This window comes from Oncorhynchus keta, chromosome 2 (genome assembly GCF_023373465.1).
Source record: "Oncorhynchus keta strain PuntledgeMale-10-30-2019 chromosome 2, Oket_V2, whole genome shotgun sequence".
Classification (NCBI taxonomy): domain Eukaryota; kingdom Metazoa; phylum Chordata; class Actinopteri; order Salmoniformes; family Salmonidae; genus Oncorhynchus; species Oncorhynchus keta.
The window spans coordinates 6,466,900-6,487,952 of NC_068422.1; the positions used below are offsets into that span (position 1 = coordinate 6,466,900).

Consider the following 21,053-nt stretch of genomic DNA (forward strand, 5'->3'; position numbering starts at 1 on the left):
ATACTAGGGCTACTCTCCATTTCTGGGTGTTGTTCAGTGTTTTTAGCCTTTGGACTCAAAGCTCATGACAAATACCTGCAAAACCACCAAATCTGTTGGCTCACGTGGCTGCCATGTTTTTTTTCTCCAAGAAACAGCCTACAGCAGTCAGCATGAGGGCCAGTCATGCATTCCACACACAGTATCAGTCAAACGTTTGGACACCTACACACTCCAAGGTTTTTCTTTATTTTTACTATTAGACATCAAAACTGAAATAACACATACGGAATCATGCTGTAACCAAACAAGTGTTAAACAAATCAAAATATATTTTAGATTTTTCAAAGTAGCCACACATTGCCTTGATAGCTTTGCACACTCCTTGCATTCTCTCAAACAGCTTCATGAGGTACAGTACTCACCTGGAATGCATTTCAATTAACAGGTGTGCCTCGTTAAAAAGTACATTTTTGGAATGTCTTTCCTACTTAATGTGTTTGAGCCAATCAGTTGTGTTCTGACAAGATAGAAAGAAAATAGCCATGTTTGGTAAAAGACCAAGTCCATATTATGGCAAGAACAGCTCAAATAAGCAAAGAGAAACGACAGTCCATCATTACTTTAATACATGAAGATCAGTCAATAGGGAACATATCAAGAACTTTAAACGTTTCTTCAAGTGCAGTCGCAAAAACCATGAAGTGCAATGATGATACTGGCTATCATGAGGACTGCCACAGGAAAGGACGTTTAGAGGAGACATGAATCAGGCCTTCATGGTCGAATGACTCCAGAGAAACCACTAATAAAAGGACACCAATAAGAGACTTGCTTGGGCCAAGAAACACGAGCAATGGACATTAGACCAGTGGAAATCTGCACTTTGGTCTGATGAGTCCAAATTTAAGATTTGTTACAACTGCCATGTCTTTGTGAGACGCAGAGCAGGTGAACAGATTCTCGGCGTGTGTGGTTCCCACTCTGAAGCATGGAGGTGGTGGTATGATGGTGCTTTGCTGGTGAAACTGTGATTTATTTAGAATTCAAGGCACTCAACCAGCATGGCTACAACAGCAATAGGCCATCCCATCTGGTTTGTGCTTAGTGGGACTATAATTGTTTTTCAACAGGCCCAACACACCTCCAGGTTGTATACGCGCTATTTGACCACGGAGAGTGACAGAGTGCTGCATCAGATGACCTGGCCTCCACAATCACCCGACCTCAACCTATATTGAGATATTTTTTATTTCACCTTCATTTAACCAGGTAGGCTAGTTGAGAATAAGTTCTCATATACAACTGCGACCGAAACAGAGTTACACATGGAATAAACAAACACACAGTAAATAACACAATAGAGAATAAAATGTTTATATACAGTGCGTGCAAATGAGCTAAGGGAGGCAATAAATAGGCCATAGTGGCAAAATAATTACAATTTAGCAACAAAACACTGGAGTGATAGATGTGCAGAAGACGAAGGTGCAAGTAGACACACTCGGGTGCAAAGGAGCAAAAAAATACACAACCGTGTGGGGATGAGGTAGTTGGATGGGCTATTTACAGATGGGCTATGTACAGGTGCAGTGATCTGTGAGCTGCTCTGACAGCTGGTGCTTAAAGTTAGTGAGGGAGATATGGGTCTCCAGCTTCAGTGATTTTTGCAATTCGTTCCAGTTATTGGCAGCAGAGAACTGGAAGGAAAGGTGGCCAAATGAGGAATTGGCTTTGGGGGTGACCAGTGAAATATACCTGCTAGAGCACGTGCTACAGGTGGGTGCTGCTATGGTGACCAGTAAGCTGAGATAAGGTGGGGCTTTACCTAGCGAAGACTTAGATGACCTGGAGCCAGTGGATTTGGCGACGAATATGAAGCAAGGGCCAGCCAACGAGAGCATACAGATTGCAGTGGTGGGTAGTATATGGGGCTTTGGTGACAAAACAGATGGCACTGTGATAGCCTCGAACACTAAGCAACTGGATGCAGTCTATTTTGTAAATGACAACGCTGAAGTCAAGGATAGGCAGGATAGTCAGTTTTACGAGGGTATGTCTGGCAGCATGAGTGAAGGATGCATTGTTACGAAATAGGAAGCCGAGTTTAGATTTAATTTTGGATTGGAGATGCTTAATGTGAGTTTGGAAAGAGAGTTCAGTCTAACCAGACACCTACAGTGAGGGAAAAAAAGTATTTGATCCCCTGCTGATTTTGTATGTTTGCCCACTGACAAAGAAATGATCAGTCTATAATGTTAATGGTAGGTTTATTTGAACAGTGAGAGACAGAATAACAACAAAATCCAGAAAAACGCATGTCAAAAATGTTATAAATTGATTTGCATTTTAAATGAGGGAAATAAGTACTACCTCTGACCCCTCTGCAAAACATGACTTAGTACTTGGTGGCAAAACCCTTGTTGGCAATCAGAGGTCAGACGTTTTTTGTAGTTGGCCACCAGGTTTGCACACATCTCCGGAGGGATTTTGTCCCACTCCTCTTTGTAGATCTTCTCCAAGTCATTAAGGTTTCGAGGCTGACGTTTGGCAACTCGAACCTTCAGATCCCTCCACAGATTTTCTATGGGATTAAGGTCTGGAGACTGGCTAGGCCACTCCAGGACCTTAATGTGCTTCTTCTTGAGCCACTCCTTTGTTACCTTGGCCGTGTGTTTTGGGTCATTGTCATGCTGGAATACCCATCCACGACCCATTTTCAATGCCCTGGCTGAGGAAAGGAGGTTCAGACCCAAGATTTGACGGTACATGGCCCCGTCCATCAGCCCTTTGATGCGGTGAAGTTGTCCTGTCTCCTTAGCAGAAAAAAAACCCCAAAGCATAATGTTTCCACCTCCATGTTTGACGGTGGGGATGGTGTTCTTGGGGTCATAGGCAGCATTCCTCCTCCTCCAAACACGGCTAGTTGAGTTGATGCCAAAGAGCTCCATTTTGGTCTCATCTGACCACAACACATTCACCCAATTGTCCGCGGAATCATTCAGATGTTCATTGGCAAACTTCAGACGGTCATGTATGTGCTTTTTTGAGCAGGGGGACCTTGCGGGCGCTGCAGGATTTCAGTCCTTCACAGCGTAGTGTGTTACCAATTGTTTTCTTGGTGACTATGGTCCCAGCTGCCTTGAGATCATTGACAAGATCCTCCTGTGTAGTTCTGGGCTGATTCCTCACCATTCTCATGAGCATTGCAACTCCACGAGTTGGAGCCCCAGGCCTAGGGAGATTGACAGTTCTTGTGTTTCTTCTATTTGCGAATATTCGCGCCAACTTTTGTCAACTCACCAAGCTGCTTGGCGATGGTATTGTAGCCCATTCCAGCCTTGTGTAGGTCTACAATATTGTCCCTGACATCCTTGGAGAGCTCTTTGGTCTTGGCCATGGTGGAGAGTTTGCAATCTGATTGATTGATTGCTTCTGTTGACAGGTGTCTTTTATACAGGTAACAATCTGAGATTAGGAGCACTCCCTTTAAGAGTGTGCTCCTAATCTCAGCTCGTTACCTGTATAAAAGACACCTGGGAGCCAGTAATCTTTCTGATTGAGAGTGGGTCAAATACTTATTTCCCTCATTAAAATGCAAATCAATTTCTAACATTTTTGACATGCGTTTTTCTGGATTTTGTTGTTGTTATTCTGTCTCTCACCGTTCACATAAACCTACCATTAAAATTATAGACGGATCATTTATTTGTAAGTGGGCAAACATACCAAATCAGCAGGGGGTCAAATATTTGTCCTCCCTCACTGTAGGTATTTGTAGTTGTCCACATATTCTAAGTCAGATCCGTCCAGAGTAGTGATAGACGGGTGGGCAGGTGCAGGCAGCGATCGGTTGAAGAGCATGCATTTAGTTTTACTTGCATTTAAGAGCAGTTGGAGGCCACGGGACGAGAGTTGTATGGCATTGAAGCTCGTCTGGAGGTTAGTTAACACAGTGTCCAAAGAAGGTCCAGAAGTATACAGAATTGTGTTGTCTGCGTAGAGGTGGATCAGGGGGGTCCGGACAACAGGCCCACCGATTTGAAACACTGAACTCTGAGAAGTAGTTGGTGAATCAGGCGAGACAGTCATTTGAGAAACCAAGGTTGTTGAGTCTGCCGATAAGAATGTTGTGATTGGAGTCGAAAGCCTTAGCCAGGTCAATGAATACGGCTGCACAGTAGTCTCTTATCAATGGCGGGTTATGATCTCGTTTAGGACCTTGAGCCTGGCTGAGGTGCACCCATGACCAGCTTGGAAACCAGATTGCATAGCGGAGAAGGTACGGTGGGATTTGAAATGGTCGGTGATCTGTTCGTTAACTTGGCTTTCGAAGACCTTAGAAAGGCAGGGTAGGATAGATATAGGTCTACAGTGTCTCCCCCTTTGAAGAGTGGGATGACCGCGGCAGCTTTCCAATCTTTGGGGATCTCAGACAAAACGAAAGAGGTTAAATAGGCTAGCAATAGGGGTTGCAACAATTTCAGCTGATAAGTTCAGAAAGAGAGGGTCCAGATAATCTAGCCCTGCTGATTTGTAGGGGAGAAAGGGGAAAAAATGGGGGAGGCTTGGGCAAGATGCTGTCGGGGGGGGTGCAGGGCAGTTGACCGGGGTAGGGGTAGCCAGGTGGAAAGCATGGCCAGCCATAGAGAAATGCTTATTGAAATTCTCAATTATTGTGGATTTATCAGTAGGGACAGTGTTTCCTCGCCTCAGTGCAGTGGGCAGCTGGGATGAGGTGCTCTTATTCTCCATGAATTTTACAGTGTCTCAGAACTTTTTTTGAGTTTGTGCTGCAGGATGCAAATTTCTGTTTGAAAAAGCTAGCCTTTGCTTTCCTAACTGCCTGTGTGTATTGGTTCCTAACTTCCCTGAAGAGTTGCATATCGCAGGGGCTATTTGATGTTAATGCCGTACGCCACAGATGGTTTGGGATGAGTTGGACCGCAGGAAAAGCCACCAACAAGTGCTCAGCATATGTGGGAACTCCTTCAAGACTGTCAGAAAAGCATTCCAGGTGAAGCTGTTTGAGAGAATGCCAAGAGTGTGCAAAGCTGTCATCAAGGCAAAGGGTGGCTACTTTGAAGAATCTAAAATGTATTTTGATTTGTTTAACACTTTTTTGGTTAATACATGATTCCATGTATTATTTCATAGTTAAGAAAACTATTATTCTACAATGTGGCAAATAGTAAAAATACAGAAAAACCCTTGAATGTGTGGGTGTGTCCAAACTTGTGACAAGTGCTGTACGTATTATCAATGTGCCTTGCTTTCAGTGGTTGACAACTTAAATTGATAAAATAGTAGCCTGCACAGAGAATTGACATAGACAACTAACAACCTTGACAAAACTTTTTTCTAATCATTTCTCATTTGCCAATATGTTAAAGGTAATATTTTAAAGTTTACAAAGTAAAATCAGGTAAAACAGGGTATGTACAGTACTAGCTACAGAGCATTCCGAAAGAATTCACATCCCTTGACTGTTCCACATTTTGTTGTTACAGCCTGAATTTAAAAATAGATTAAATATAGACTTAGACAAAAAATACCCCATAATGTCAAAGTGGAATTATGTTTTTTATTTTATTTTTCCAATTAATAAAAAATGAAAAGCTGAAATGCCTTAAGTATTCAACTCCTTTGTTATAGCAAGCCTAAATAAGTTCTGGAGTAGAAATGTGCTTAACAAGTCACATAAGTTGGACTATAGTGTTTAACAGGATTTTTTTAAATGACTATCTCTGTACCCCACACACGCAATTATCTGTAAGGTCCCCGAGCAGGGGACTTGGTCAGGATTTTTTTTTTAAATACGGAATGGAGCCAAGCACAGGCAAAATCCTAGAGGAAAACCTGATTCAGTCTGCATTCCACCAGACACTGGGTGATTGAGTCACTTTTCAGCAGGATAATAAGATAAAACACAAGGCCAAATCTACTCTGGAGTTGCTACCAAGAAGACAGTGGATGTTCCTGAGTGGCCGGGTTAGATTTTCAAGCAGATTTGCAACTATGGCAAGCCCTGAAAATGGTTGTCTAGCAACAATTAACAAATTTGACAGAGCTTGAAGAATTTTGAAAGAATAATAGGAAATGTTGTACAATCCAGGTGTGAAAAGATCTGAGACTTTCCCAGAAAAACTCAGCTGTAATCGCTGCCAAAAGGTGATTCTAACATGTATCGATTCTGGGGTGTGAATACTTATCTCATTTAATTTTCAACACATTTGCAAAAGTTTTTTTTTAAAACATGTTTTCACTGTCATTATGGGGTAGTGTGTGTAGATGGGTGAGAGAAACATATATTTTAAACAGTAACACAGTTCCACAACTAAATGTGGAATAAGTCAAGGGGTATGAATACTTTCTGAAGGCAGTGTGATTAAAAAGGGAGGATGCCATCAGAGTCATAGTTCTGGTATGACTCAAGTCTTAAAACAGGTTTTACCCAAATTAAAAGACCACAGCAGCAAGAGATACAACAGCTCTCGAAATTAGTTCTAGTCTTCTGAACAACTCCAAACTATTGAACAGTTGCCTTATGCCTCAGTCAAAAGTTAATTCCCACAGATGTCAATAAACACACCACATTTACAGTGGCTTTGTTCACATGTGTTCCTCATCTGCATGGCCTTGGTTGTTCTAGATTTCCACAGTGGTACACTAAGACAAGCTAACACTGTTAGGATCATGTCTTCCCTTAGGCTTTGCCTGTGAGCCTGTACATTTCCAATAAGACCTGGAACTGACAATGTTCTTCAAACAGTGATTTTGTTGTGTCTAAGGCAACAAGCAAAGTTATGAGTGTCATCTGAAACTTAGACCTGGGCAGGGCACTGGGGTTGTAAAACAATCACTTACTGCTGTAAAGGAAGGAAACGAAACCCAACTCCACTTTTTACAAAGTTAAGAAACACTGTCTCTAAACCTCACTCATACAATAACTGCACACATTAATTTTCTTAAATACTATAGGATTGACCGATTGTAATAAGTAACTCAAGCTATACAAGGTAATAAGTAACTCAAGCTATATGAAAATAGACTTTTGTCCTCATAGATCTTCAGCATCTGGTAGGTAGGCGAGGTAGACCCTGTTCCCCCAGATCTACAGAGGGCATAAAAATGTGTATATGGGCATGGGACAGGAGCAGTACGCCATGAGTGTTAGAATGTAATGGGTGCATTCTGTTCCAGTCACAGTGAGAGGGAACATCCACAGACAGCAAATGGAAATCTGAATATCAATTATGCAAAAGCAGAGCTGGGGAGTAATTGTAAACTAAAAAAAATCCAGAAAACCCAATAACGCTAAAATTCTACTGGCAAATCCATTGTTCATCCTTCCAATAAAACAAAGCACATTGTTGAAGAAGGGTAAAAATGGGATCTGCCCTCTTCCATAAAACATGATTAGCCCAAGGAAAATAAATTGAAACAGGGTCTTAAGGCAAATCTGAGGCAGCAGCACTTTCATTAAAAGCACAAAGAGGATCTATTCCAGTTAGTGTTGGTCGTCCTCAGAACCACTCCTGAACTGTGCTCTTCACACAATCCCAAACTCTTCTGGGAAGTGCAGTCTCTCAAACACATGAGATTGTTTTGTCAAAGCTGAGAACAAGTTGGTTACAAAGAGTCACAATGTTCACACTTGACAGAGGGCCAATAAATCCAAACAGAAAGTGTGAAACCTTTCAGGGCAGGAGCCCTCTCTCTACACATAAACAGTTCAAGCCCAGAAGGAAACCCCTGTTTAGTCAGCAGAGTAGTGAGGATGGCCTGTGTGTTAGAAGTCCTCATGCCAAAGTACACATTCCTGCTGGTACCATCCCTGGCCAGTCCCTTCAGAGTCATATTACTGTCTTACAGGCTGTACGGTGGCTTGAGCACATCTGCACCTTGTTAGACATACTACTGTCAGGGAGACAATCTTACTTATCCAAGTATTACAACCATGTGTGTCCAAGCGGTTTTACTGCCTCCTGTTCTACAGAGAGACTAAGCGTTGGAAAGCATTATGTTAATACTTAATCACTAGAATAGACTTGACACACTATTGTAAACCTTATCAGGAAATCAATGATGACAAAATGAAAAATGGAGTAAGCAATGAGGAAATGTATTTCTAAGACCATAATTCAGACTGGTGTGCCTAATCTTTAGTCATTACATTAATTGGACTTGATTTACACTCATGACCTGTAATGTAATCCAGCAGTAATGAATGTGTCCTATGAATGCTTTATTGCGAGAGTCAACGCAATTCCTCACATGCCTGTGGTGTACTGGAGCTTTATATCGACAGGTCCTATGGAAAATGGAGCCATTGTGTACTGGGCAGCGCAGACCAGTGGGGTTTTGCCCAAACAGGCTCTGGCTCCCTTGACAGAAATATATGGTGGCGAAGCATTTGCAATTCAGAATGTAATGACTACGGCTAATAAGCTGCATAAACATTTCACCACTCAAAGCAGCATTCATCCCTCTCTTTTGTCTTCGCCTTCTCAAATGTCTCCATTCAGAAGTAGTGGTACTTGTCAAAACACTGTATGCCTAACCAACTGTCTCAATCATTAAAACAAATAGCATTTTTCATCTTTCATGGACCCATAGAAAGGTCAGTTACATATTTCTCACAAGTTATATATTCCTCAGAAAAGGAAAAAGTCAGAAAGTCATAATAAAAGTCATAATTTAAAAGCTCACAGTGGAAAATTATTTCAGAGTAGGCTCCTTTCCTCGTCATGGCACTGAGTACTACCACTGCTGGAGGTGACGAGCTCCAAGCACCCAAACCACCCTATCGAACAAAACAATCATGGAAAAACTCTGACAGTTACGTACATCAGTGGAGCTCCTCAAGCACTGCAACAAGACAGATCAGCTCCAAACTAGGTACATTTATATGGCTTAGCCAGGAAACAGATACAGTTGAAGTAGGAAGTTTATATACACCTTAGCCAAATACATACACATTCAGTTTTTCACAATTCCTGACATTTAATCCTAGTAAAAAGTCCCTCCCTTAGGTCAGTTAGTATCACCACTATTTTAACAATGTGAAATGTTGGAATAGAGAAAATTATTTATTTAAGCTTTTATTCTTTCATCACATTCCCAGTGGGTCAGAAATGTACATATACTCTATTAGTATTTGGTAGCATTGCCGTTAAATTAACTTGGGTGAAACATTTGGGTAGCCTTCTACAATAAGTTCAGGGAATTTTGGCCCATTCCTCCTGACAGAGCTGGTGTAACTGAGTCAGGATTGTAAGACCTCCCTGCTCGCACACGCTTTTTTTTCAGTTCTGCCCACACATTTTCTATAGGATTGAGGTTAGGGCTTTGTGATGGCAACTCCAATACCTTGACTGTTGTCCTTAAGCCATTTTGTCATTGTCCATTTGGAAGACACATTAGCGACCAAGCTTTAACTTCCTGACTGACGTCTTGAGATGTTGCTTCAATATATCCACATATTTTCCTCCCTCATGATGCCATCTATTTTGTGAAGTGCACCAGCAAAGCACTCCCACAACATGATGCTGCCACCCCCGTGCTTCACGGTTGGGATGGTGTTCTTCGGCTTGCAAGCCTCCCCCTTTTTGCTCCAAACATAACAATGGTCAGTATGGCCAACCAGTTCTATTTTTGTTTCATCAGACCAGAGGACATTTATCCAAAAAGTACGATCTTTGTCCCCATGTGCAGTTGCAAATTGTAGTTTGGCTTTTAATGGCGGTTTTGGATCAGTGGCTTCTTCCTTGCTGAGCGGCCTTTGAGGTTGTCGATATAGGACTTGTTTTACTGTGGATATAGATACTTTTGTACCCGTTTCCTCAAGCATCTTCACAAGGTCCTTTGCTGTTGTTCTGGGATTGATTTGCACTTTTTGCACCAAAGTACGTTAATCTCTAGGAGACCGAACACGTTTCTTCCTGAGTGGTATGGCGGCTGCGTGGTCCCATGGTGTTTATACTTGCATACTATTGTTTTACAGATAAACGTGGTACCTTCAGGCATTTGGAAATTGCCCTCAAGGATGAAGCAGACTTATGAAGGTCTACAATATATTTTCTGAGGTCTTGGGTGATTTGTTTTGATTTTCCCATGATGTCAAGCAAAGAGGCACCGAGTTTGACGGTAGGCCTTGAAATACATCCACTGGTACGCCTCCAACTGACTTAAATGATGTCAATAAGCCTATCGGAAGCTTCTAAAACCATGGCATTTTCTGGAATTTTCCAAGCAGTTAACTCAGTGTATGTAAACTTCTGACCCACTGGAATTGTGAAACAGTGAATTATAAGTGAAATAATCTGTCTGTAAACAATTGTTGGGAAAATTACCTGTGTCATGCACAAAGTAGATGTCCTAACAGACTTGCCAAAACAATAGTTTAACAATACATTTGTGGAGTGGTTGAACAACGAGTTTTAATGACTCCAACCTAAGTGTATGTAAACTTCCGACTTCAACTGTCAGAGCAACACACACAGGATAAAGACAAGTAGACAACAACCCACAAAAACAGTAGTTCCTGCTGATCAGGAGCAGAGCAAGGGAGAGATTTAACTTGGGGTTTCACACTTTGTGATCAACGGGCCCATCCAGTCCATCTTTATTCAGCCTAGTCAATATTAGATCAGGGATCGCTCTGCTGGATCAAAAGGGCAGAAGCTGGAAGGGCCTGGAATGCTCCCTAAACACTTTCTGGCTCCATGTTAAACCACATACAAGGCAAAGGTCAGGATAGAGCAGGGGCATCAAAAGCAATGTGCTCTCCACATGACAACACATTTCCCCTCACAGGTAGGCTAAAGATAAACAGTGGGAGTGGTGGTAAGAGACAACAACCTTGCATCATTTCCACACAATTATTCATATGCTGACCGAGGGAATAGTAATCCAGGAGGACTGGGTGTTGGCTCTGACCGAGGGAATAGTAATCCAGGAGGACTGGGTGTTGGCTCTGACCGAGGGAATAGTAATCCAGGAGGACTGAGTGTTGGCTCTGACCGAGGGAATAGTAATCCAGGAGGACTGGGTGTTGGCTCTGACCGAGGGAATAGTAATCCAGGAGGACTGGGTGTTGGCTCTGACCGAGGGAATAGTAATCCAGGAGGACTGGGTGTTGGCTCTGACCGAGGGAATAGTAATCCAGGAGGACTGGGTGTTGGCTCTGACCGAGGGAATAGTAATCCAGGAGGACTGGGTGTTGGCTCTGACCGAGGGAATAGTAATCCAGGAGGACTGGGTGTTGGCTCTGACCGAGGGAATAGTAATCCAGGAGGACTGGGTGTTGGCTCTGACCGAGGGAATAGTAATCCAGGAAGACTGGGTGTTGGCTCTGACCGAGGGAATAGTAATCCAGGAAGACTGGGTGTTGGCTCTGACCGAGGGAATAGTAATCCAGGAGGACTTGGGTGTTGGCTCTGACCGAGGGAATAGAAATCCAGGAGGACTGGGTGTTGGCTCTGACCGAGGGAATAGTAATCCAGGAGGACTGGGTGTTGGCTCTGACCGAGGGAATAGTAATCCAGGAGGACTGGGTGTTGGCTCTGACCGAGGGAATAGTAATCCAGGAGGACTGAGTGTTGGCTCTGACCGAGGGAATAGTAATCCAGGAGGACTGGGTGTTGGCTCTGACCGAGGGAATAGTAATCCAGGAGGACTGGGTGTTGGCTCTGACCGAGGGAATAGTAATCCAGGAGGGCTTGGGTGTTGGCTCTGACCGAGGGAATAGAAATCCAGGAGGACTGAGTGTTGGCTCTGACCGAGGGAATAGTAATCCAGGAGGACTGGGTGTTGGCTCTGACCGAGGGAATAGTAATCCAGGAGGACTTGGGTGTTGGCTCTGACCGAGGGAATAGAAATCCAGGAGGACTGAGTGTTGGCTCTGACCGAGGGAATAATAATCCAGGAGGACTGGGTGTTGGCTCTGACCGAGGGAATAGTAATCCAGGAGGACTTGGGTGTTGGCTCTGACCGAGGGAATAGAAATCCAGGAGGACTGAGTGTTGGCTCTGACCGAGGGAATAATAATCCAGGAAGACTGGGTGTTGGCTCTGACCGAGGGAATAGTAATCCAGGAGGACTTGGGTGTTGGCTCTGACCGAGGGAATAGAAATCCAGGAGGACTGAGTGTTGGCTCTGACCGAGGGAATAATAATCCAGGAGTACTGGGTGTTGGCTCTGACCGAGGGAATAGTAATCCAGGAGGACTGGGTGTTGGCTCTGACCGAGGGAATAGTAATCCAGGAGGACTGGGTGTTGGCTCTGACCGAGGGAATAGTAATCCAGGAGGACTGGGTGTTGGCTCTGACCGAGGGAATAGTAATCCAGGAGGACTGGGTGTTGGCTCTGACCGAGGGAATAGTAATCCAGGAGGACTGGGTGTTGGCTCTGACCGAGGGAATAGTAATCCAGGAGGACTGGGTGTTGGCTCTGACCGAGGGAATAGTAATCCAGGAGGACTGGGTGTTGGCTCTGACCGAGGGAATAGTAATCCAGGAGGACTGGGTGTTGGCTCTGACCGAGGGAATAGTAATCCAGGAGGACTGGGTGTTGGCTCTGACAGAGGGAATAGTAATCCAGGAGGACTGGGTGTTGGCTCTGACCGAGGGAATAGTAATCCAGGAGGACTGGGTGTTGGCTCTGACCGAGGGAATAGTAATCCAGGAGGACTGGGTGTTGGCTCTGACCGAGGGAATAGTAATCCAGGAGGACTGGGTGTTGGCTCTGACCGAGGGAATAGTATTCCAGGAGGACTAGGAACTAGCCCTTGGTTCACTCCAGACCTGACTGCCCTCGACCAGCACAAAAACATCCTGTGGCGGACTGCAATAGCATCGAATAGCCCCCGTGATATGCAACTGTTCAGGGAAGTCAGGAACCAATACACGCAGTCAGTCAGGAAAGCTAAGGCCAGCTTCTTCAGGCAGAAGTTTGCATCCTGTAGCTCCAACTCCAAAAAGTTCTGGGACACTGTGAAGTCCATGGAGAACAAGAGCACCTCCTCCCAGCTGCCCACTGCACTGAGGCTAGGAAACACGGTCTCCACCGATAAATCCATGATTATCGAAAACTTCAATAAGCACTTCTCAACGGCTGGCCATGCCTTCCGCCTGGCTACTCCAACCTGGGCCAACAGCTCCGCCCCCCCCGTAGTTCCTCACCCAAGCCTCTCCAGGTTCTCCTTTACCCAAATCCAGATAGCAGATGTTCTGAAAGAGCTGCAAAACCTGGACCCGTACAAATCAGCTGGCCTTGACAATCTGGACCCGCTATTTCTGAAACTATCTGCCGCCATTGTCGCAACCCCTATTACCAGCCTGTTCAACCTCTCTTTCATATCGTCTGAGATCCCCAAGGATTGGAAAGCTGCCGCAGTCATCCCCTCTTCAAAGGGGAGACACCCTGGACCCAAACTGCTATAGACCTATATCCATCCTGCCCTGCCTATCTAAGGTCTTCGAAAGCCAAGTCAACAAACAGGTCACTGACCATCTCGAATCCCACCGTACCTTCTCCGCTGTGCAATCTGGTTTCCGAGCCGGTCACGGGTGCACCTCAGCCACACTCAAGGTACTAAATGATATCATAACCGCCATCGATAAAAGACAGTACTGTGCAGCCGTCTTCATCGACCTCGCCAAGGCTTTCGACTCTGTCAATCACCAAATTCTTATCGGCAGACTCAACAGCCTCGGTTTTCGGATGACTGCCTTGCCTGGTTCACCAATTACTTTGCAGACAGAGTTCAGTGTGTCAAATCAGAGGGCATGCTGTCCGGTCCTCTGGCAGTCTCTATGGGGGTGCCACAGGGTTCAATTCTCGGGCCGACTCTTTTCTCTGTATATATCAATGATGTTGCTCTTGCTGCGGGCGATTCCCTGATCCACCTCTACGCAGACGACACCATTCTATATACTTTCGGCCCGTCATTGGACACTGTGCTATCAAACCTCCAAACGAGCTTCAATGCCATACAGCACTCCTTCCGTGGCCTCCAACTGCTCTTAAACGCGAGTAAAACCAAATGCATGCTTTTCAACCGATCGCTGCCTGCACCCGCATGCCCGACTAGCATCACCACCCTGGATGGTTCCAACCTTGAATATGTGGACATCTATAAGTACCTAGGTGTCTGGCTAGACTGCAAACTCTCCTTCCAGACTCACATCAAACATCTCCAATCAAAAATCAAATCCAGAGTCGGCTTTCTATTCCGCAACAAAGCCTCCTTCACTCACGCTGCCAAGCTTACCCTAGTAAAACTGACTATCCTACCGATCCTCGACTTCGGCGATGTCATCTACAAAATGGCTTCCAACACTCTACTCAGCAAACTGGATGCAGTCTATCACAGTGCCATCCGTTTTGTCACTAAAGCACCTTATACCACCCACCACTGCGACTTGTATGCTCTAGTCGGCTGGCCCTCACTACATATTCGTCGCCAGACCCACTGGCTCCAGGTCATTTACAAGTCCATGCTAGGTAAAGCTCCGCCTTATCTCAGTTCACTGGTCACGATGGCAACACCCATCCGTAGCACGCGCTCCAGCAGGTGTATCTCACTGATCATCCCTAAAGCCAACACCTCATTTGGCCGCCTTTCGTTCCAGTACTCTGCTGCCTGTGACTGGAACGAATTGCAAAAAAAAAAATCGCTGAAGTTGGAGACTTTTATCTCCCTCACCAACTTCAAACATCAGCTATCCGAGCAGCTAACTGATCGCTGCAGCTGTACATAGTCTATAGGTAAATAGCTCACCCTTTTTCACCTACCTCATTCCCATACTGTTTTTATTTATTTACTTTTCTGCTCTTTTGCACACCAATATCTCTACCTGTACATGCCCATCTGATCATTTATCACTCCAGTGTTAATCTGCAAAATTGTATTATTCGCCTACCTCCTCATGCCTTTTGCACACATTGTATATAGACTGCCCATTTTTTTTCTACTGTGTTATTGACTTGCTAATTGTTTACTCCATGTGTAACTCTGTGTTGTCTGTTCACACTGCTATGCTTTATCTTGGCCAGGTCGCAGTTGCAAATGAGAACTTGTTCTCAACTAGCCTACCTGGTTAAATAAAGGTGAAATAAAAAAAATAAATAGAGGTCGACCGATTAACCGAAATGGCCGATTAATTAGGGCCGATTTCAAATTCATAACAATCGGAAATCTATATTTGCAGGTTTTATACCTTTATTTAACTAGGTAAGTCAGTTAAGAACACATTCTTATTTCCAATGACGGCCTAGGAACAGTGGGTTAACTGCCTTGTTCAGGGGCAGAACGACAGATTTTCACATTGTCAGCTCGGGGATCCCGTCTTGCAACCTTAACTAGTCCAACGCAATAACGACTTGGCTCGCTCTCGTTGCACTCCACAAGGAGGCTGCCTGTTACGCGAATGCAGTAAGCCAAGGTAAGTTGCTTGCTAGCATTAAACTTATCTTATAAATCATAATCACTAGTTAACTACACATGGTTGGTGATATTACTAGATATTATCTAGCGTAACCTGCGTTGCATATAATCTGACTGAGCATACAAGTATCTGCCCGAGCGGTGGTAGGCAGAAGCAGTCGAGTAAACATTCATTCAAACAGTACTTGTGTGTTTTGCCAGCAGCTCTTCGTTGTGCATCAAGCATTGCGCTGTTTATGACTTCAAGCCTATCAACTCCCGAGATGAGGCTCGTGTAACTGAAGTGAAATGGCTAGCTAGTTAGCGCGCGCTAATTGTCGGTGTGTTGCTGGTTCGAGCCCAGGGAGGAGCGAAGAGAGGGACGGAAGCTATACTGTTACACTGGCAAAACTAAAGTGCCTATAAGAACATCCAATAGTCAAAGGTTAATGAAATACAAATGGTAGAGGGAAATAGTCCTATAATTCCTATAATAACTACAACCTAAAACTTTTTACCTGGGAATATTGAAGACCACCAGCTTTCATATGTTCTCATGTTCTGAGCAAGGAACTGAAACATTAGCTTTCTTACATGGCACATATTTTACATGGAACATATTGCACTTTTACTTTCTTCTCCAACACTTTGTTTTTGCATTATTTTAACCAAATTGAACATGTTTCATTATTTACTTGAGGCTAAATTGATTTTATTGATGTATTATATTAAGTTAAAATAAGTGTTCATTCAGTATTGTTGTAATTGTAAAATCGGCCATTTAAATCGGTATCGGTTTTTATGGTCCTCCAATAAATCAGTATCGGCGTTGAAAAATCATAATGGGTCAACCTCTACTAGGAACACTCAAATATCAGAATACATTTGTGAATGAATACCATTATTATTATTACAAACATTATTTCAGAAAATGAATCAAACATCCAGTGAGCTGTTCAAAACAGAACAAAATGTAATCTGAGGATTATCAATTATGACATCAGCAGAGAATGAAGAAACTCTCCCTCTGCTTTAAAACACACTTGATATTTTATGTACACTTCCCAATGCATTAATTCATTATTATTCCAAAGAGAGCTTTGATTTAAAAAGCTGAGGAAGCACAGCATGGCCATTCACACTCGCAGGCGCAGCTACAATGTTGGCCGCTGAGCCAGAGCAGAACAACCAGCTTGTCAATAATTGTGTTGCAGAGCGGAGATCAGATCAAACACATTGGAGCCAGAGATAAAAGCTGCCAATCTGGTTACCATACAAGTCCAGTGAGTGCATTCTCACCAAGCCGCAGCAGCTCCGAATACAATAATGTGACAGGTCGGGAAAGCATCCATCATCCGACCTGGCTGCTAAACACTGACGACCTCCAACCTGCATGACTGCATAGAGGCCTAATTTAAGGCCTTTCAGTATACAGTTTACTCAGTCAGTTCAAGGCAGCAATTTTCTCTGTTTAGGTTATCATGTTAAGTCTCCAAAGTGAAAGTGTTGGGTTGAAACTGTAAATGTCTGGGAGACGTTTTGGGTAAAATGTCTGTAAACAAGAACTTGCTCGGTGGAGAGCAATAAATTAGATTATATTTAAATAGTTAGAGGCCTCCTGAGCTGTGAGTACAGACAGAAGCCTGAACGTCTGATGTACATTCCATCACACCATTCACTGTAAGAGGCAAAAAAGTATCAGTTAGCCTCGTGGTTAAGAGCGTTGGGCCAGTAACTGAAAGGTTGCTGGTTCGAATCGCAAAGCAGACTAAGTGAAACATCTGTCGATGTGCCCTTTTAAAATATGTTTTTACTTTACTAGGCAAGTCAGTTAATTAAGAACAAATTATTATTTACAATGACTGCATACCCCGGCCAAACCCTAACGACGCTCGGCCAATTGTGTACCGCCCTGTGGGGATTCCCAATCATGGCCAGTTGTGATACAGCCTGGAATCGAACCAGGGTCTGGAGTGACACCCCTAGCACTGAGATGCAGTGCCTAAGACCGCCCTTGAGCAAGGTACTTAACCCTAAGTGTTCCTGTAAGTCGGTCTGGAAAACAGCCCCTGCTAAATGACTACAATTTTTCATATAAGTGTATTGTCCAATTGAAATACACACATGATTTTAAAAATTGATTTAACCTTTATTTAACCAGGAAGGGCTCATTGAGATTTAAAATCTCTTTTTCAAGAGCGTCCTGGCCAAGATAGGCAGCAGCAAGTAATTACAAAAATTACAGACAAACAACATGAAAAACTACAATTAATCTAGTAAAAAGCATAGAATTCACAAGAGTATAACAAAATCAAAAACAGCAAATTAAAAACATTGACAGGTCAGGGAATCAGTCTCAAGATCACTCATTAGTAATTTAAAAATACCAATCGGGACAAGTTCTTCCAGTTTAAAAGTATTTTGTAAGGTGTTCCAAGACGATAGCGCAGAGTACATAAAAGCCCTTTTACCAAATTCAGTTCGGACATTTGGAACAGTTAGAAGGATAAAGTCCAGCGAACGAAGAGAGTACCCGCCACATTTCTGAACAATAAAAATGACCAAATACAAAAGGTAGTAAACCCAAAATGGCTTTGTAAATAAAAGTATACCCGTGCCTGAGCCTACGAGTGACTAGAGAAGGCCAGCCAACCCTGGTATACAAAGTGCAGTGCTACGTAAGGGTTTTGCAGTTTAAAATAAATCTCAAAGTGCCTGTAAACAGTTCAAAACAGAGGGTTCCAGTCTGCAGTAGCAGGAGCCTGTAAACAGTTCAAAACAGAGGGTTCCAGTCTGCAGTAGCAGGAGCCTGTAAACAGTCCGAAACAGAGGGTTCCAGTCTGCAGTAGCAGGAGCCTGTAAACAGTTCAAAACAGAGGGTTCCAGTCTGCAGTAGCAGGAGCCTGTAAACAGTTCAAAACAGAGGGTTCCAGTCTGCAGTAGCAGGAGCCTGTAAACAGTCCGAAACAGAGGGTTCCAGTCTGCAGTAGCAGGAGCCTGTAAACAGTTCAAAACAGAGGGTTCCAGTCTGCAGTAGCAGGAGCCTGTAAACAGTCCGAAACAGAGGGTTCCAGTCTGCAGTAGCAGGAGCCTGTAAACAGTTCAAAACAGAGGGTTCCAGTCTGCAGTAGCAGGAGCCTGTAAACAGTCCGAAACAGAGGGTTCCAGTCTGGAGTAGCAGGAGCCTGTAAACAGTCCAAAACAGAGGGTTCCAGTCTGCACTAGCAGGAGCCTGTAAATAGTTCAAAACAGAGGGTTCCAGTCTGCAGTAGCAGGAGCCTGTAAACAGTCTAAAACAGAGGGTTCCAGTCTGCAGTAGCAGGAGCCTGTAAACAGTCCAAAACAGAGGGTTCCAGTCTGCAGTAGCAGGAGCCTGTAAACAGTTCAAAACAGAGGGTTCCAGTCTGCAGTAGCAGGAGCCTGTAAACAGTCCAAAACAGAGGGTTCCAGTCTGCAGTAGCAGGAGCCTGTAAACAGTCCAAAACAGAGGGTTCCAGTCTGGAGTAGCAGGAGGAAGCATAATGCTGTTGCGCTCTCAACCATCGTGGTCTCCTATTACTGTTGTTCTCCTGCAACAATGCAAAGCAGCATCCACCCAAATCACAGACAGACAGCTCAGATAGGCTACAGCTGTAGGCCTAACTGTAGATATAGCTTGTCTAACACATGGATAGAAAAACAATGAAAGTGCATTCTTTTGCAGGCTCATCTCCCTCCATAAGAAAAGTCAGACATCAGATGCCCCCTTCCCACAGGAAGCATACCAGCGGCAACTTTATCACCCCTATTTGAGTTTAGCTCAGCAGTGTCATTGTGAGAGGTACCCTGTGATTTGGCCTTGAGGCGTCCCACTGCCTCGTACTCGCCAGGGAAATGGGTAACTGCTCGCTGATAACTGGAGATTAGGCCTTTGTTAATCAAATCAGAATGCCCATGAGTCCTTATCTAGCTGCACCAACGATCAGCCTAATGTCAAATGTAAGGGACAGAATGACTGATCATAAAATGACAAGAGGAGCGTTTAAGAGCGTTGGTGTTATCACTGGGGTTGGTTACATGATAAAAACACTCATAATTTTGCTGAAAGGACAACAACTGTAAGTGACGTGTTTGACCTCGTCAATCCTGTATATTAAGGTAACAGAGAAATAAGAATGAAAGGCTTGGGAGAGAACTATAGTTCTTAGGCTATATACTACAGGCCTATTCCTTAATTGAAATTATATGACCATAAATAAGCAGGGATTTTAACAACGGCAGACGGACCCATAAGGTTGGCATATTTTGTTACAATGTAGCCTATACATTTCCTGCCAGTATAGCGGGGGAATATATTTCAACAATTAAGTATTTGTAGCAGATATACTTCACTGTTGTGGTCTTCATAAATAGTCGAATAAGTAAGCTTTGTGTGCGTGAAACGCAGCTCTTCATAAAGTGTTTACAACCGCCCAGCTATTCAATCACAGCAAAATTATACGATACCAGACAGAGCAACGTTCAAATCATACAAGAACTATATCCCTCTTTTCAAGCAAATTAAAATAATCTAGTTGATGATGGAAACAGATTTTGGAACAATATAATATTTCATAATATAAACCGCATATCAAAATAGCCACTTGTTAAACATCTTCACAGTATTTCTTGCTTTAGTCTTGAAAGGATTCCACGGACTAAAATCTCCTGAAAGCGAGCTATGGGGTGTATTTATTACGTTAACGATTTACCGTTTAAGAACCAAACGGAATCAAACAGAGAAAAACTTAAGTATGTTGGACAAATTCAGTTAGGTCGCAAATCGCTTCGTTCCATTTAAGAAACGTTTTGCAGCAGAATTGACGTAATGAATACACCCCTGATGCATTTTCAATAAGAGCAAAAAGTGTCGGGGGTTAACATACCTTTCGATTTAACGTTGTTCCCGAATAGAAATAATATGCTATGCCAAGCACCCAGAGGACCGCGAAGCATAGTAACATTCTCGATTTCCTTCGCATTGCTGTCTGTTTGAATGTGAAATAAATGTCCGATAGCCTTATGCTTTGATTAAAGCGTCCTATATCCGAGCTGTGTGCCTGCTATCGACGAGCAATATTCAGTGCAGTTTTGGCAGTCCAGCAGAAAAAGCAGGAAACAGCCAACATCACGAGGTTAGAGGGGAAAGGCCGTCTCTAATCCAATCACGCTCCGTGGAAGGAGGAGTGATGGGGGTTGGTACGTTTGTCTCTCTGCGAGCGTTCTTGACATTGACAGAAGAAACATTGTTGCAGTATTGTGTTGATGTATTAGTGAATTCATCATTTTTCATCACTTCTGCAACATTGTCGCCGCGGATTTTCAAACGACCCAGTTTGTGTAACAGATTAAGCGGAACCTGCGGCCTGTGTATATGGTATTGTAATCCATAATATAAGAGTAACAGAGAGGGTTATGTTGTTCACTGTCCCCCACGATGAAATCGGGGAGGGAACTGTGGATCCGTTTCCGTCCATACGTTATTCGTTGGTATGTTCGTTTATTCGTATGTCAGTCAAACGCGATATTTTAGAGAGGAAAGTGCACTGGCCAGATTTGGACGAAATGTGGGTGAATTGTCGCGTTCCTATGCTATTCGGAACTAGGAAACGTCCAACGTGCTGAT

The 21,053-nt window shown here is 43.7% G+C and overlaps 1 protein-coding gene across 1 annotated transcript in view; it reads right to left on the bottom strand.

Annotated features, from left to right (window-relative positions):
- Positions 1 to 20,577, bottom strand: part of LOC118371008 (polypeptide N-acetylgalactosaminyltransferase 2-like) — a 135,299-nt gene extending 114,722 nt beyond the window's left edge. Inside the window, exon 1 of the mRNA XM_035756295.2 lies at positions 20,314 to 20,577. Coding sequence (XP_035612188.1) covers positions 20,314 to 20,409 — 96 coding nt within the window. The 5' untranslated portion in view covers positions 20,410 to 20,577. The remainder of the gene's footprint in view (positions 1 to 20,313) is intronic.
- Between the last annotated feature and the right edge of the window lie 476 nt (positions 20,578 to 21,053).